Genomic DNA, 17,849 nt, shown 5'->3' on the forward strand with positions numbered 1-17,849 from the left:
TCCTCCAGGGTGGCCATGTTTTTCCCTTTCTTCTTCGAAGATTTCGAGCCAGAAGCAGACATTTTATGTTCTGAGAAAAACAAAAGGAAAAAAGAAAAAAACCCAGCAGTTAGGTCCCATACCAAACCCTAAATCAAGAAAAAGGGAGTGGGGGTCCCCTAACCGCTGGAAAGAGGCCCCCTCCGGACATGTGTCACCTGGGAAACTCTGGAGAGAATCCCTGAACAAGTGTCGGGTGCAGTGAAATCGCAGAAAGTGGTTTTGCAAAAAGAAAAAGAAAAGAGAAAAGCCTTCCTATGCCCTAAGCAACTGTTAAACGAAGAACACATGGCCTTCTTCAAACAAAGTTGTATGCCTACAACAGGGGCATGAGAATGGCGATTCTACAACTAACACAGTAAACATAAAGCAGAACTCGAAGAACTTAAACACTCACACACCCAGAAGCCTCTAAGTACGAACCCAGAAAACGAACGAAGTAAATATAAGCATGTTATTATCTAAGGATGCAAGAAACTTACAGTAGATCGTTGAACTGGGGGTACTGAATGTGGGTGAGTGAAAGTTGAGAAGAACTGGCGAAGTCAAACGCTGGAAGGATGAAAGAAGTGTTTAAGTATTAAAGCAGTTTGTGCTACTTTGAGGAATTTTCTCTCTGGGAAATTCGAGCAGAAATGGCAAGGAATGGAAAGTAACCGAAATGAAGGAAAGGTGGTGGCTTTTATAGGCAAAAACGCATGAGGAACAGGCGTCATCACCTACCAATCGCACGGTGGGGGAGACGCACGATTCGAATTCCTGAAAATCAACGGATCAGATCAATCTACCATTAAGGCGGTGGAAACGTTTGAGTATCCGTCTGACACCATCAATGCGCCGCATCAATCATGGGGCGTGAAACGAATCGACCTCTGCAAAAGCGAATCGCTGCATTTAATGCCATTATCAGACACACCTCCACGCGCCCCCAAGTCGTATCAGAAGACCGAGGAGGCGGCTGGAAACATTCCTGCAAAAAGCATATCGCTGCATTAAATGACATCATTTAATTTGCCTCCACGCGCTCGAGGCTCGAGCTAGGAAAACGAGGGGTCAACCGGAGACACTTGAACAAGCCTTGGTTTATTTTTACTAAGTAAACAAGGCTTGGGGGGTAAATGTTGCTCCAAAATTCGCCCAAAATACGTGGACCAGTCGAGAGGGGACACGTTGATCAGATAACTTGGAAAGATTTGCTAAGTCTTTTTATGCCACCGGGAAGCGCTATTAGCATGGGTCCCGGAGGAGACACCCGGAGTACAAGGTACTCCAGGAAGCTAGTATAGCATGAAGGCTCTCCGGGATGTGTCAGGTCTCTCCCGAGAAATCAAGTCGCATTTAATGTTGCATGGGAGGAAGCGTGTTGGGACTGTAACACGCAATAAAGTCTGACTAAGACAACCCCCGAACAAAGCGGCGCTACAGTAATGATCATTTAAGTCTAGCGACGGCTACTCTGCGAAGAGTCACGTCAATCACAAGACAAAAAGGACATTCTCCATAAAAACCCTACAACACCTAGGGATTTGACCATGCATCACCCATGGTATATTCATCGGAAATGCCCAACTTTATGGATACTTACAGACACATGTGTAAGAACAATTCTAGGGATTACCCCACCAAAACACTATAAATACCCCCTCAAAGCTCATTTAATGGGGTCGAGAATCTTGGTTGCAAAAGAGCAAGAAGAGAAAAAACTCACCAAGAACATTCTCTGTATTTAAGAGAAAAACATTCTCTCAAGTGTAGAATCTGTATTAAATACATCCATTAATAGCAGTGGCTCGTGGACTAAGGCTCATTAACGCCCCAACCACGTAAAAAGTCTTCATCTCACTTTCTTACAGCTCCTTATTATAATTATATTTTAATAGTTGCCGAAAACCTCGGTCAACAAGAGGTTATAACTGAATAGAGTTACACTTGAAAAAAAAAATCAAAATATCAAAAAATATCAATGTAACAAAAATACCAATAAACAATTCTTAATACTATATTATATTAAAATTATTTTCGAGTACATATAATATTTATACATGTACTATAATTTGAAATAAAATTATTAATTCTACATAAATAAATTTATAAAATATATGTATAAAATTTTTTAAGATATAATTATTCTTATATAGAGGTATATTTTATTAATACGGGACTTAAAAAATATATAACTAATTACAATATAGAGGTTATTCTTATTTATAACTGGCCCAAGTTGGGACTTTATTTTCTTATAACAAATTAGAGGTTATTCTTGAATAGAGTATTCTTAAATAGAGGTTCTACTGTATTAGAATTGTTCGGTTATCTTTCTCTAGTATTTTCCTTTCTCATTGTAAGCTTTCTCTAGTATTTTCCTTTCTCCTTGTAAGCGGACTTTTAATTCTTATTGCTCTTTTATTTGGTGCAGAGCCTTCCCTTGGCAATTAGTTTTACATTTATATTGATCTTTTGATCGACTTTGTGCCTTTTAAATGGAAATGTTGCTTTGTTTCAAAAGGAAAAAAAAATGCAAAGATGAGCTTTTCAATTAGTGGACATTTTTCATCATTCTTTAATGATCCACTAACAAGATCTTAAATTGGTGTCACGACTCACTAACACAGTTAACCCCATTCTCTGGACTGAACTTGCTAAATTTCTTGGGCCAAAATCTAAATTGCCAAATTTGTTGGATACGGAACAGAGGATTTGTTTCCACCTTATGATACAATTACAAGGTGCAAATCTAGACAAGAATTATCATGTAATTAGAGAATATTAATTAAAGTAACGGTGGAAACAGAACAGAAGATTTCTCTCCACTTTATGATAATACAAGGTAAATTTTAGACAAGAACTTTCATGGACTTAAGAGAATATTGAAGTAAAAAAAAAAAGTGTATACTAACATAAAAAGGATGAATCTTTTATATATTCTGAGAACACCATGAATTATTTAGCATCTACAGGATAAAATGGCAATTTCTATTTTGTGGTAACAAAATCTGAACAGATACATTAATTAATGACAGTAAAAAGAAAAAGGTAAAAAAGAATCCATCAACACCAAACACAAGGCACAGCATTGAGAAACTGATTGCTGCATGATCAGCCCTTTTTTTAAGCCTGAAACAAGACAAATATGGTAATCAACACATTATAGCCAGAAAAACTCAAAAACAAGAACTGGCTCAAGTATTAACATCAGATCCTACCTTGTTAGCAATATTGTTGGACAGCCAATCCAGACCCTCGTAGAGTCCTTCCCCAGATGTGGCACATGTGCTCTGGATGTACCTAGTGAATAATATGTGAAAGTTGTCAGATCCAATCTAGAGACCATAAAAAAATTAAGGATGGGTGAGACATCAAGAGAGACTTGAAAAATATATATATACCAGTGACGTTGGCGAAGAGAGTGAAGACCGAGCTTGTCTGTGATCTCGGCTGCATTCATGGCATTCGGGAGATCCTGCTTGTTAGCAAATACAAGCAGAACGGCATCCCTCAATTCATCCTGCATATTCAAATAAGTAATGTAAATATGAGAAACAATTCCAAGGGCTATTAGATTTTTAATTTATTAAAAAAAATGCTAGAGAGATATAACATAATTCCACTTTTGAAGTTCTTTATGACAAAAATGTACCTCATTCAACATACGATGCAACTCATCCCTAGCCTCAACAACACGGTCACGATCATTGCTGTCAACCACGAAGATGAGGCCTTGAGTATTCTGGAAGTAGTGTCTCCACAGAGGTCGAATCTGGATCCCAAAAGTTTAACGAGTGAGAAATTAATTAGCATGTGTACTTGTAACAGTATGAATATTTAGCATGTAGTGTTCATTGACTAGAAAAAAGAAATATAAATATGAAACGCAAGTCCTTCCCATTAAATCTAAGTCAACAGTGATTATGATAGTTTAGAATGGCAACATAAACCCAATACAAGATCATACAAACAAACTCTTCCAACAGGAAAGTAAGCCAGAACAAGTACATACATAAACATAAGTTTATACATGTCTGCAACTGCATGTATATTATCTCCAAATATAGAAAATGGAAATAAATTTAATACATGATGGCAACAACAATGTAGCTTATGATTATGTTATGTGCTGATGGATGAATGACTAATCAGCACGAGACCGTCAATAAGCACAAAAATAATACATCATCATTATCTGCAGCAGTGGTAAATCAAAATGTCTGCCACCCCATTAATGATTTCTCATACAAGAAAAGAAATCTCTAAAACACAAGGAGGCCAAAATAATGTTGCTTATGATTAGTGCGCCAATGGAGAACATCTAATTGGCACAGGACCATCAATAAGCACATTAACAACTTAAAAACCAGAGCATATGCACAGGTATGTGAAATTTATGCCACATCGTGGATAGCCTTTCCTCGTATTATGAAGGAAAAACTGAAAGACAAGGTAGCTAAAACTATAGCTTATGAATATGTTATGTGCTGAAGTGGAGAATTCGAAACAGCACAAGACCGTCAATAAGCACATGTACCAGCAGAGCAATTTATATCTTTGTGATAAAATTGATCAGACAAACATCAAAAAGAAAACCATATTCACGAATAGTTTATGCCTACACGTGTTCTTGTATATGTTATATAATTAGTGCGCCAAAGGAGTACATCTAATTGGCACGGGACCATCAATAAGCACCTTAACAAAACTTAAAAATCACAGCATGCACAAGTATGTGAAATTTATGCCACATCGTGGATAGCATTTCCCTATATTATGAAGGAAAGCCTGAAAGACAAGATAGCTAAAAATATAGCTTATGATTATGTTATGTGCTGAAGTGGAGAATTCGAAACAGCACAAGACCGTCAATAAGCACATGTGCCAGAATGCACACCTACACACGTTCTCATATTCGTTTATAACTAGTGTGCCAAAGGAAAACATCTAATTTGCACAGGACCATGAATAAGCACCTTAACAAAACTTAAATGCTGAGTATATGAAATTTAAGCCACATCGTGGATAGCATTTCCCTATATTATGAAGGAAAGCCTGAAAGACAAGGTAGCTAAAATATAGCTTATGATTATGTTATGTGCAGAAGTAGAGAATTCGAATCAGCACAAGACCGTCAATAAGCACATAATTTATCTTGGTGAAAAGAATTTATCAAACAAACATAAAAAAAAAAAGATAACCATATATATCTGTTAGTATATATCTACACATTTTCACATATATGGAGTTGAAAGAAAGAAAAAAAAAATAATGGTTATGAAACAAACCTTGTCCTGACCCCCGACATCCCAAACGGTAAAGCTAATGTTCTTATATTCAACAGTCTCCACATTGAATCCTGGGTAACAAGAAGGTTGTCATGTTTAGTCTCCACAATACAAATAAAAAACACCAAAGAAATAATGATGGCTATAAGTACACTGTGACTACTCTAATTATAAAATTAAAATAAGCATAATGACCAAATATAAAATTAAGAAAAGTGAAATGGCATACCAATTGTAGGAATGGTCGTGACAATCTCTCCCAACTTGAGCTTGTACAAGATGGTAGTCTTACCAGCGGCATCGAGACCAACCATTAGAATTCTCATCTCCTTTTTGGCAAAAAGCCGACTGAAGAGCTTGGTGAAAGACAACCCCATCTCTTAAACTCGGCTGTAACCAATACACAAGCATTAGAAACTCAAACAAGTAAACAACACGTTAACAGCTAGCAGATCTATATGCATTTGAAAATCCAAAATCCTAATTATCATATGATTCATATCACCAAATAAAAGTGTAAAGTATCAGATCTGTTCATCAAACACAGTAGAGAACAAACCATTATTCAAAACCTAAAAACAGATATAATATTTCACATGCTTGATTTCTTTCTCATTACATATTTCGTAACAAATCATTCTATTCATCTCAAATTACAAACTCATTTCCAACAGATCTAAAAACCCAGACCCAGATCTAGTTTGCAATGACATGAAAAACGCAACACTCAAACAAAGAGATTCGACTAAACCAAGATCCATTCCACTCTAAAATCATACCGATCTACTTACATGATAGGAATCCATTACATATATACATATAAAAATATACAAAAAAGAGAGGGAGAGAGAGAAGTTACATGGTTGAAGCGAAGAAGACGATTAGGAGAGAAGATGATGAGAAAAGGGGCAGATCTGAGAAGCTGCCCAGGAGAGAAATGAGGCACAAATTAAACAGAGATTACACACTCACATATTTATATACACATAAAATAACGGCTATTTGACGACGTTGGTGACGTGGAGGAAGGGTGAGTATCAGACGTTATCTACCGTTAGGGTTTGAATGGGTTTGAGTTTGAGTTGGCTATCCAAGGAGTAGTTTCTATGAGCGGGAAGGCATATGGAAACAACGCTGGACTACAACTTCATTTTTTTTTATTTACTAGTAATTAATAATTAGATTTGTCTGTAATTTTTTTTAAAGAGATTTGTGTGTAATTAAAATTAATTATACAGTTGCTACAAAAAAATTAAGAGGAATTACCCTATGTATTATCTTTTTAATTTTTTTTCAAAATTTACGGTTTGAGTTTCTAAAATAGTTGCAGCGCTAGTTGCAATAGGGGTTTCTGTATGATTTTTTGTTGCAATTTAAGTTGCAGCGTTAGTTACAATAGGGATTTCTATGTAAAATTTTGTAAAAATGCAAAGAAAATTGTTTTGAAGTGTAAAGATGAAAAAGACCCAAAAATTAATTATACAGTTTGATATATTTGTATAATTAAAGGTTATTGAAGGGTTTCAATTACATTTTTTAATTATAAAAACTTTCTATTTTAAATGTTAATTACTAAAAAATTATTTTCTAATTACTAACAATATTATGCCAAAGATTTATAAATTCATATGTAATTACTACATTATATTATATTTTAAAATATAGTGTAATTAATAATTTATGTAATTATTACTTTAATAATTACATTACCTAATAATTATGTGTAATTACTAAAAATATTCCAATTCAAACATTAAATATTAAAAAAAAAATTAATTATTCATTATTTTGTTAGACAGGATATTAAAAAATTATATGTAATTATCATCTTATATTCAAATAATATTGTATTTAAATAAAATGTAATTACTAGACTAGACTGTATATTACCACCCTAATAATTACTCTACTTAGTTATACTGTTACTTCTAAATATACTCTTAGAAAAAGTTTAAGTAGAACTCCCAAAAAAATTTCAAATTGTTGGGGGTAGACTTCTAATCTGATTTGGCATTTTTAAATTTTTTTATCCGATTTCTTTTATGATAGTGTACATTGTAGTTATTTGAGATTATTTCTAAATTAATTTACTCAAAATAAAGTTCAAACAGATGTAGTTATTTATTTTCAGTATTGTAAACTATTCTAAATTTTCTATATGTGGTTCTATCTAAATCACTATAATATATACATACGATTATGAAAAAAAAAAAGATAGACTAAAAAACTTTCCTAAATATCGAACAAGATAGAAAATCTACCGAAACATTTATTTAATAGAGTGTAGGAAAGTGAAACACACCTCTAATATATCTATTCTATATAAAGTGTGCATGTATAACAGAATTCTTGGTTTATGAGAAATTCATGGGTGACTTTTTATTTATATTAAAAATAAAATAGTTTATTATTAAAAATAAAATGGTTTATGAGAAATTAATGGGTCATTTTTTATTTATATATAATAAAATAAATAAAATAAATCTCATTACATCAAAAAAAAAAATACGATTGGGTTTTTGCTGTTGTACATCTACGATTAGGTTTTTTAAATATACTTATGTTATATAGTTGGATTTTATTCTAAATAAGAATTTACTACTATTTATATATTATATATAGGGATATGATTTTGTCTTGTTATTGTACTTTCACGGATTGTAATCCGTGATGTACGGCAACCGTCAGATGAGGGAGTTATTTGATATGACGGTTGAGATTGATCTAGGGGTAATTAGGGTTAAAATGTAGAAACGTACCCTGACATTCATTTAATGTACCCTGAGACCCATCCAATGTACCACAGAATACATTCTGTGAAAGTACATCACGGGACAAAATCATATCCCATTATATATATATTGCTAAAGAATTTTCCTATTTATTTTTTTGGCTCGATCAGATTATAATTGTTTGGTTCCACATTTATTCTATGACTTTGTTTTTTTATTTTTATTTAAATCACTATAATGCTTGTAAATTTCAATGATTATCACTACATTGAATATTATTAATTTTAAAATTATGATATTAAAAAAAAAAAAGTAAAAACTAAAATAAAATTAACATACGTGACTTAACACGTAACATCTATCTAGTTAGGAAAATATATAGTAAACATTTTAAAGAAATATTTTAAAAAATTATCGTATCTGTTTCAACATTAAAGAAAATTTTTTGTCTAATTTTTTTTATTATGATGATAGTTTTTAAAACTATTGTAATTTTTTAAAAAATTATGAATAATTTATCAAAAATAAAATTTAATTAGTTATAAATCATTAATAAAAGTAAAACTAGCTTTTTATTATTTATTTATTTATTTATTTATTTATTTATTTATTTATTTATTTATTTGAGAGAGAAACTCGTTGATAGATCAACTCAACATCACTCCTTTTGAGTTAAGAGAAAACAAAAAAACATCTCCTTCTGTATTTATCTTTTCTCAAATGACTAAATAATATATTTTTTTGAAAAGTAATGATTAAATAATATTATTATTTACTTGGCTCTTCTTTTGCTTTATCTTCTAAAAAAATAAAATGAAAAACATTGAATGGTTTCTAGAAAAAAAAAATATATATGAGCTAAAACTTCAGCTACCATACCACACACACGGTGGGCCTCACTCACTGCCGGCCACCTCCGAGAATTTGAAACCACGCGCCACCATGGCTTGTAAGCCATTTTTGGTCGCATCTTGTTTGTGACTTCCGTCAGTTAGGTACTTTCATTTACTTTGTTTGATTTTCGTTTCTTCTTCACTTGGCTCTGTTGTATGCTGAAAATGAAAACTTCAGGATTTTTTCTCTTTCCTATTTTTGTGGGGAGATTGAAAATTTGAAACTGTTGGTTAATTTGATGTTGGGTATTGAATTATTAGGATTTTTAGTTTGGCTATGTGATTCAGTTGAGAAGATTGCATTTCATACAATTTGGTCCCTGAATTCTAATAATGGTGTGATTTTTGTAAGATTCTATTAGGTCTCTTACACTCCCTTTTCAATGGTATTTCTTTTAAGAATCTCTTCCTCTATATGACATTACTATAGCTATATATTGTTTATATTTGTAGTTGGGATGATTTGTTATATCTCTAGTTTAATCAAATTGATCAACCTATGCAGCACAAGCTTGTGTCAATCATGAGGCAGGGCACTAGTATATGACATAGTAAACAAGCACTAAATACGTTTATAGATTGAAAAGAAAATCAGAGAAAATAAGAAGAGGAAAGATGAGTCATAAGAAAAGATCAAAGGCAATAATAGTTGGAGGTAGCATAGCAGGAGTGGCCTGCGCCCACACACTCATCTCAGCAGGCTGGGATGTGGTTGTGCTTGAAAAATCCTGTGCACCACCGACCGGAAGCCCAACCGGAGCTGGGCTCGGGCTTGACCCTTTGTCACAGCGCCTCATTCACACTTGGACTAAACAACCCCAGCTTCTCTACAACTCTACTTTACCCCTTACTATTGATCAGGTTAAAATAAAAAAGACTGCATAGTGCATAGCTTTATTTGTGTTATATATTTGGCAATGTTATAATTGTTTTGTTTATTTAAATCTGTGTAGAACCAAGCAACTGACAGTGAGAAAAAGGTAAGCTGGACTTTGACAAGGGATGATGAGTTTAATTTCAGAGCAGCATATTGGGCTGATCTTCATGGCATTCTATATAAAGATCTTCCATCTGAAATGTTCTTTTGGGGTCACCTTTTTCTGTCATTCTCCGTTTGTAGTGATACAAAATCAGTGAAAGTAAGGGCTAAAGTGCTTCAAACTGAAGATACCATTGAAATTGTTGGAGATTTGCTTGTTGCAGCTGATGGATGCCTCTCTCTAGTTCGTACAAGTTTTCTCCCGGAATCAAAACTGAGGTTAGTCCATCAGATTTCCAAAATAAAAAAAAACTAAAAGGTTCAATTTTGTGCATTTGTAATGTATATTTCCTTTTGTAGGTACTCAGGGTATTGTGCCTGGAGAGGGGTACTTGACTTTTTAGGGAATGAGAATTCAGACACCATCATAGGCATCCGAAAAGCCTACCCTGACCTGGGCAAATGCTTGTACTTTGACTTGGGTTCTGGAACTCATGCAGTGATATACGAACTGCCCCAGAAAAAATTGAACTGGATTTGGTACATAAACCAACCAGAACCTCAGTTGAAGGTAGTTAGTAGCCACATCATACTCTTTATTTTCCGAAGAGGATGTACATAGCAGCTGTATCTTAACCATTAATGGAATTTTCAAAATTTGCAGGGAAAATCAGTTACTATGAAAGTAAGCAATGACATGATTCAGAAGATGCACCGAGAAGCAGAGAAGACCTGGGGTCCTGCTTTGGTTGGAGTAATTCAAGAAACGGTTGAGCCTTTTATGAATGTGATATACGACATGGATCCTTTAAAACAACTCTTTTGGGAAAATGTGGTCTTGGTAGGTGACGCAGCTCACCCTACTACTCCTCATGGTTTGAGAAGCACCAATATGTCGCTGCTCGATGCAGCGGTTCTTGGCAGCTGTTTGGACAAGTGGGGAGTTGACAAGTTGGAATCAGCTTTGGAGGAATATCAATCCATTCGTTTGCCAGTTTTTTCTAAGCAAGTCCTGCACTCTAGGCGAATGGGAAGAATAAAACAAGGCTTGGCTTTTGAAGATCGCCAGCCTTTTGATCCTAAGACTGCTTCTACTAAGGATTGTGAGGAGCTGCAACAGAAGAACATGCCCTTCTTTGCTGATTGATGGATCTTATACTTACAAGAGAGTATGAGTTTCTGGCAATCGAAACAACACAAAACAAGAGAAACCAGAAGCTTGGCCTCCATTAGTCTATTGTTGTAATGTATCTTATCTATTCTGTATCTAAAGCCACAGCTTAAAATAATAAGATAGAAACGCTATGAAAATTTGAAATTTTATTTTTTGTAACTTTGTTTTCTGAAAATTGTTTTCAAAAAACAAAGCCAAACAAGTCAAATTGTTTTCAAAAAACAATTTTCTATTTTTAAAAAACAAAAAACAGTTTTTTAGTTATGATGTCAAACGTGCACTTAGTAACCTATTTGCATGTAACAAATTTTAAGGAGTAATTCAAATGTCAAGAAATAAAAGTTATAATCAGAAGTGAGCACATACCAAATTACTTTTTTACTGCTTTTTTAGTTCCCTTTTTCAGAGGAAGATGAGTATGTGATCATGCCTGAAGGTTATTATTACTTATTTATCATTTTATATGAAGCATGTTGTAATGTTAGTAGTGTGTGAGTTGTGGGAGATAGCTGATACAAAAGAGATCCAAAATAGTGATAGAGGGAGGGAGGGAGGAACATGCTCATCTAATGAAAGATGCAGTCTTGACAAGTTGGAATCGGCAATTGGGACATTATAAAAGTAAGGATTGGCCCTTGAAGGACAGCTTTTTCATCCAAAGGATGTTGTTGCTTCTGAAGTTTTTCAGTAGCTGCAACAGAAGAGTATGTTCCTCCTTTCATAATTTGTATGGTATGGTGCTTTTAGTTTTGTGTGAAAGGGAAGTTTAAGGAAACCTCAACAGTTCCATTAAATGTTTTTACATGAGAATTCTGCAAAATGTCAGTAAATTGGGTTTGGTAATTTGAGAGAATTGTAATCCTTTGCAATGGGTTATGAATGTAATGTACATTTGTTTGCGCTTGTGCTCCCTAGAAAAATGTCTTCTTTTCTCTATTCTTAATGGACTAATGCTGAAATGGTATAAGAATCTCTGAATTTTCTTCTCTTAATTACTTACAACTCTTCTGTTGCAGCTCCTCCCCAACCCCAAACAGATATCCTTTTTCTCATAAGAGTAGGTAATTTTTTTTCTTTTTCCTTTTAAGGAGGTGTTTTAATGTTAGGAAAGGAAGATAGACAAATTCCATTGGTCCATGCAATGGAAAATATGCTTCAGTAATATACAATAGTGAGACACATTTGTTGGAAAGTTAATTACTCCAACAAAAAGCAATGCTCCCATTGTCAAGAAATTCAATTTATTGGGAAAATTACAACATGAATTCATGGTATAGGAGTAGGAATTAAAGCACCTACTTACAATACATAACAAAATATAGAATTCAAAAGGGTTCACATAACATGTATTTTACTCAAAGAATACTGAAACAAATAATAAACAGTGATTTACGCCTTTGCAGGCCATGTTGCTTGAGCTGACATGATTATTCCCACAATCACTCCAAACAGCCCAAGTGCACTTCCAAAAATCTCAATCACAAGAATCTTAACAAAAAGTGAGGAGTTTTGGGCATCAGACAAAGCACAACTGCTTCCAATTATTCCTACGCACAATCTGTTTCGAAAAGAAAAAGTCAGAAACGAGGAAGAAGTGGTAATATTAAAGAGTTTTATTCAGTCAATGATAAGTTATGAAGAAACGGTAGGAGACAAACCCGCAGACAAGATTTGCAAAACCAACAATAATTCCAGAGGCAAAGATTGCATATCCTGCTCTAAGTGACTCGGGTTCATACAATTGTGATGCTGGAACACTCTCCAATTTAGTTTGTAGGATGATTGCAACAATGACACCGTAAATAGCAACAGCTTCGCAGAAAATGACGCTGCAGCACAAGAACACAAGCATTAGATCCACTTAGTCTCTTACATGCCACAAAATTGTCACTGAAAAATTTAACAAACAAATTTCATCCAACCTACTTGGTTGAAGCAACTTCTCAATGAAAATTGTGAAACCTTCAAAAGAACTTATTTAATAGTGTGATTGAGCAGCAAGTAATGAAGCATTGGACACATTTCTTTTAAGTTCTACAGAAAGAAGAAAACATTATCCTAAAATGTCATTTCCAATTGATGTATGAAAACTCTTATAACATGTGCTGAATTCTGACCAACACAAAGTTATTCTCTGGACATACTTGCTTCTTACCTCCAAATTTTCGAGGTCTTACAAATTCCTCAAACTCGCTTGGCAAACTAAGTTCAAAATTAAGTTTTTCCAGCTAAATGCTATAATATATCTTTAGGAAACAGCGAAACGGGAAATTGACAAATAGATTGCTAGATAAGTCAATTAAGGATAGTGATATTATTCACTTCTCAGTGTAATACTTAAGCTTCAATTCAGTTAAAACTTCTCTGATACAAATGGTAAAGTGTTCAGTCATGAAATTACAAAATCTCCATGTTTTTGGGGTTAAGAAAGAATGAGAACATTTGAAAAAGAAAATGTGCAGATCCCAAATATGACCAACGATAATTTTCATCAAAATCCCACACACAAATCACAAAATTAAACTTAAAATACATGTTCATACAACAACTAAGTGATGATCAATTATCATCAAACATATATAAGTCCATAAAACCCCAATCTAGAATGGCTTCACTATGAGATCCAAACTGCTAAATCTAAAAAAATAAAAAGTACGAATTAAGGTTGGCGATTACCTAATCAAATTCTTGGACGTGATTCGAGGAGCTTTAATTGCAGCGCCGATCAAGCTACTTCCGGTAATGTAAATCCCCCTATGAAATTAAGAAGACATTTCGCAATTTATCAAAACAGCGAGATTAAAAGGAATGGAATGTGAGAGGGTTATTGAGAGTTTTTACCAAGCAGCCCCAAGGACTGAGACACCGATAGCGATGGCGATTCCTAGGGCGGAGTAGGTGTAGGGAGAGATCCTGGCAAGGGCGCTGGCCCATGAGGTGGTAACGCCCACGACTACTGCGGCGGACATGGTTGGTGTTGGCGTCACTCGAATTCAAACTGTCCCCATTTTTGACTGTCGAAACCTGATAACGACGATCGACGGTAGTAAATAAATACGGGCAAGGCAGCTTCTCTCTCTATTATTTCATCTTTAAAAAAAAGTCTAATTTCATCAAACGACAAGTCGTTTGTAAATCTTAAAAATCAAGAATTAGTTTCATATAGATCCATTACATGTACAACAACAAAATAAGTTAGAGATAACCTCATTATATTTATCAGTATTTTTTTTTAAAAAAAATAATAATTTGTGTTGTGTCGTGCTACAGAAAAATATGAGTCATGTCGTTTCATTCTAATATTTTTAAAGGGTAAGTTTGACAAGGTATGTATGACGGTATTTTCGTATCGTGCTCAAATTCGTGTCGTGTTTTGTTCGTGTCAGCCCGTATTTTTTAAATAAAAATTTATCTTGATGGATATAACTTGTAATTAAAATTATATAGGTGTAATAATTTTACTCTGCATGAATTTTATTGTATTTATATAATTAATTAGGACAATATGTTAAACTAAATTCTCTTAATTTGGGATTTAATTTAATAGTATTATCACAAATTTTATTAAGATAGATAATAAACTTTCATTTTTTCTAAACTAGTTGTTTAATTAAATCTATCATAAGGTTCATCTATTTTTTAAAATTTTAAATATAACCCACAAGCAATTTTAGATTTAGTAAAATTTTAATCTTTAGTTTATACTTTAGTGTCTAGTGAGCCACATAATTTTAAATAATTAGAAAATAGGCACAACATTCTTAATTATATAAAATTATATATATTAAGTGGATCAAAATCACATAATAGACATGTATTATAATAAATTATGTGGATATAATAATCTTACTCCACAAGAATTTTATTATGTTTATATAATTAATAAGTTAAATTAAATTTTTTTAATTTATCTTGCAAAGAATTATGTAGATTTAATTTAATAGTTTTATCATAAAGTATAAAATTTTGAAATATTTATAAAATAATTAAATGTTTCACACATTTCATTGAGATATAAATATTAAACTTTAAGTTGTTTCATAATTTGTTTAAATCTACTAATCTACATCTAAATCTAATTTTATTAAATTAAAAATTTAGCCCACATGCAATTTTTATTTAATAAAATTTTATATTTAAGCATGTTTATATATTAGTAAAAATATGATTCATTTAAATTTCAAAACTATACATTAATAATTATTTAATTTTATTACATTAGTATTCATATATTTTTACATAACTAGTAGAAATTTCCAAAATTTATTCTGATAACTTCATCTAGAATGTATAGTTTTTTACTATACAGTTAAAAAAAATAAATCACACTTCATTACCACTATTAAATTTTCTATTTATTTGTATGACTTCATTGTAATATAGTTAATGTGATTATTAATATAGTAAATTATTTTAGATTGTTATTCCACATTCATAATTTCTTACAATGTTTATAAATAAATCTAAGGAAGTCAATGAGCAAATTTTATCTGCAGACAAGATGAGTTCTCACATTTATAAATTTAAGGAACAAACTATATAGTAGTGACTTTGTTTTAATATTATCAAAGACTTTTATGTTCTAAGTTTCTTTATAAACTCGATTTAGTCACATATTTAAAGGTCTTTACTATATTAATTTACGAAATGATGTCACTCATTAAGATATGTATGTTTAATTTGACAAAAAGAAATGTGTTATAAATAACAATTCCTCTACATTATGGTACCGAAGATTATGGAACATATATCCATAAATTGAATAAATATTAGTAGATGGTGGAGATACTAATTACACTTAATTTTACTAACTTTATTTAGAGCTTGTGTGGATTGCATTAAGGAAAAATATACCAACAAGCTAAAATTGTGCACATTGGAATTCTGTCATATTAGAAATCATACAAGTCAGTTAACACTTGTAGATATGGACTCGTAAAGTTTTCTCATTTATTAATGATTACTCACATAAATTATCTCTACAAAAGTAAAGATTTATAACATTTTAATCTTAAGTAGAGAAATAATACATTTTGCATATGAAGATAGTGAGATCAAATATAGATGTAGAATACAACATTAAAATACGTGAGGATGGATAATCTCCCAGTCTATTTGTAAATTTTTTTAAAAAGTATATGGGTTTATTGCCCAATACATATGCCAAGTATACCCAAATAATAGCGTGTGACAAATTTAAAAAACTAAGCATTGTTAGACATGGGGTGGAGCTTGCATAGCAAACTCCAAACTTTTCTAAATCTTTGTCGGCTGATACTCTTCCATGGGAGTGTACATATCGAATCGTGTTCTAACCAAAATTGTTTCTCAAATATATTTTGAGTTGTGATAAGGTTGGAAACTGACTTGATGACATGTACACATTTTATAAATACCCGTATACAGTTAGAGTACAATTGTCAAAGAAAAAATTAGGCCCAAATACCATAAATGAGTATTTCATCATAAATGCTATAAGGTTGCATGTTTTATTATCCATCTCACAACACTAGAATTGTGGAATTAAGAATTGACTTGGTCAGTGGGAGCGATCAATCTAGGAACCTAGCTTCTAAAAAAGATCATCTATTTTCTCAAACTTCCGCCCCAAGTATTAGATTAATTATGATTCACAACATTTCTTTAGTTTAATGATTATTGAGAATCCATAATTAACTAATCATTAATAATCCACAAGTCATTGATAAAATTCTAATAAATCATGTTATTTAGTAGTTGCTTACAATTTCTAAACAACATGTATGTTGAACCATTTTCTCTTAAGGAGTTGGTTGGTTGATCCTTAAGATGACCTATTAGAACAATAAAATCAATGTTTCTATTGATAACATTATGTACAATAAGAGTTCATGTAATGTCCCCGCTTCAAGCCTCCATTTGGTCCTTACACCCACGGAATAAATGACTCTTATACACAAGTACGTCACTCTGGCTGCTTCATGGACTGATGACTGACCCTACAGACCAACACAAGTGTTTCCAGCATGCTTTGTCCTCACTCACACGCTTCATGGGAAAACTTCCCAGGAGGTCACCCATCCTAAAATTGCTCCAGGTCAAGCACAATTAAATGTGGAATTCTTTTGAGATGGGCTACTAAAAAACAAGATGCACCTTGTTGATATAGGTAGTACCAATCAATCCATTTAAGCCATCTTCAACTGTGTAGTCCCATACCTACACAGTCTCAGAATCATCCCACTTGACCTTCCCCAGGCGATGTGGGATTCCACAGCTTACCCGGTATTTCCCCTTATGGATCACGGGACTACTGACTGTCACAATCACCCCCCTTACGGGGTCCGACGTCCTCGTCGACCACACTTCCGGCTGGGTCAAGGCTCTGATACCATTATTAACGTCCCCGCTTCAAGCCTCCATTGGCCCTTACACCCACGGAATGAATGACTCTTATACATGAGTACGTCACTTTAGCTGCTTCATGGACTGACGACTGACCCTACAGACCAACACGAGTATTTCCCGCGTGCGAGTGAGGACAAAGCACACTGGAAACACTCGTGTTGGTCTGTAGGGTCAGTCGTCAGTCCATGAAGCAGCTAAAGTGACGTACTCATGTATAAGAGCCATTCATTCCGTTGGTGTAAGGGCCCAATGGAGGCTTGAAGCGGGGATGTTACAGTTCATGAACTACAATATTAATTTTAGACACAAATTAAACTATTGAATGCAAAGAATTGAAATTGTGGTTCAATATGTCATAATGCTAAAAGGGCA

At 33.2% G+C, this 17,849-nt stretch overlaps 3 protein-coding genes across 5 annotated transcripts; 1 reads left to right on the plus strand and 2 right to left on the minus strand.

Moving 5' to 3' along the window:
* Positions 1 to 2,932: 2,932 nt before the first annotated feature.
* LOC115719411 (ADP-ribosylation factor) lies at positions 2,933 to 6,483 on the minus strand. 2 transcript variants are annotated; one of them, XM_030648454.2, is made up of 7 exons: positions 6,172 to 6,483; positions 5,542 to 5,702; positions 5,313 to 5,383; positions 3,677 to 3,796; positions 3,426 to 3,544; positions 3,243 to 3,324; positions 2,933 to 3,153 (listed from the first exon to the last, which is right to left on the minus strand). In XM_030648454.2, exons 2-7 carry the CDS (start codon positions 5,687 to 5,689, stop codon positions 3,148 to 3,150), a joined length of 546 nt encoding a protein of 181 aa, XP_030504314.1. In that variant the 5' UTR covers positions 5,690 to 5,702; positions 6,172 to 6,483; the 3' UTR covers positions 2,933 to 3,147. The 2 variants fall into 2 exon arrangements, with proteins under 2 accessions (XP_030504314.1, XP_060964831.1); XM_061108848.1 differs by having other exon boundaries at positions 2,933 to 3,324; positions 6,172 to 6,386.
* A 2,356-nt stretch (positions 6,484 to 8,839) lies between these two features.
* LOC115719257 (uncharacterized) lies at positions 8,840 to 11,239 on the plus strand. 2 transcript variants are annotated; one of them, XM_061108847.1, is made up of 6 exons: positions 8,864 to 9,039; positions 9,443 to 9,798; positions 9,891 to 9,917; positions 10,058 to 10,195; positions 10,277 to 10,487; positions 10,581 to 11,239. In XM_061108847.1, the coding sequence occupies exons 2-6, from the start codon at positions 9,644 to 9,646 to the stop codon at positions 11,061 to 11,063; spliced, it is 1,014 nt and encodes a 337-aa protein (XP_060964830.1). In that variant the 5' UTR covers positions 8,864 to 9,039; positions 9,443 to 9,643; the 3' UTR covers positions 11,064 to 11,239. The 2 variants fall into 2 exon arrangements, with proteins under 2 accessions (XP_030504081.2, XP_060964830.1); XM_030648221.2 differs by having other exon boundaries at positions 8,840 to 9,039; positions 9,891 to 10,195.
* Positions 11,240 to 12,314: 1,075 nt separating this feature from the next.
* LOC115719258 (V-type proton ATPase subunit c''1) lies at positions 12,315 to 14,191 on the minus strand. Its single transcript, XM_030648223.2, has 4 exons — positions 13,932 to 14,191; positions 13,767 to 13,844; positions 12,749 to 12,919; positions 12,315 to 12,648 (listed from the first exon to the last, which is right to left on the minus strand). Exons 1-4 carry the CDS (start codon positions 14,057 to 14,059, stop codon positions 12,480 to 12,482), a joined length of 546 nt encoding a protein of 181 aa, XP_030504083.1. The 5' UTR covers positions 14,060 to 14,191; the 3' UTR covers positions 12,315 to 12,479.
* Between the last annotated feature and the right edge of the window lie 3,658 nt (positions 14,192 to 17,849).

The sequence above is a fragment of the Cannabis sativa genome, chromosome 2, assembly GCF_029168945.1.
Source record: "Cannabis sativa cultivar Pink pepper isolate KNU-18-1 chromosome 2, ASM2916894v1, whole genome shotgun sequence".
In the NCBI taxonomy this organism is placed as follows: Eukaryota; Viridiplantae; Streptophyta; class Magnoliopsida; order Rosales; family Cannabaceae; genus Cannabis; species Cannabis sativa.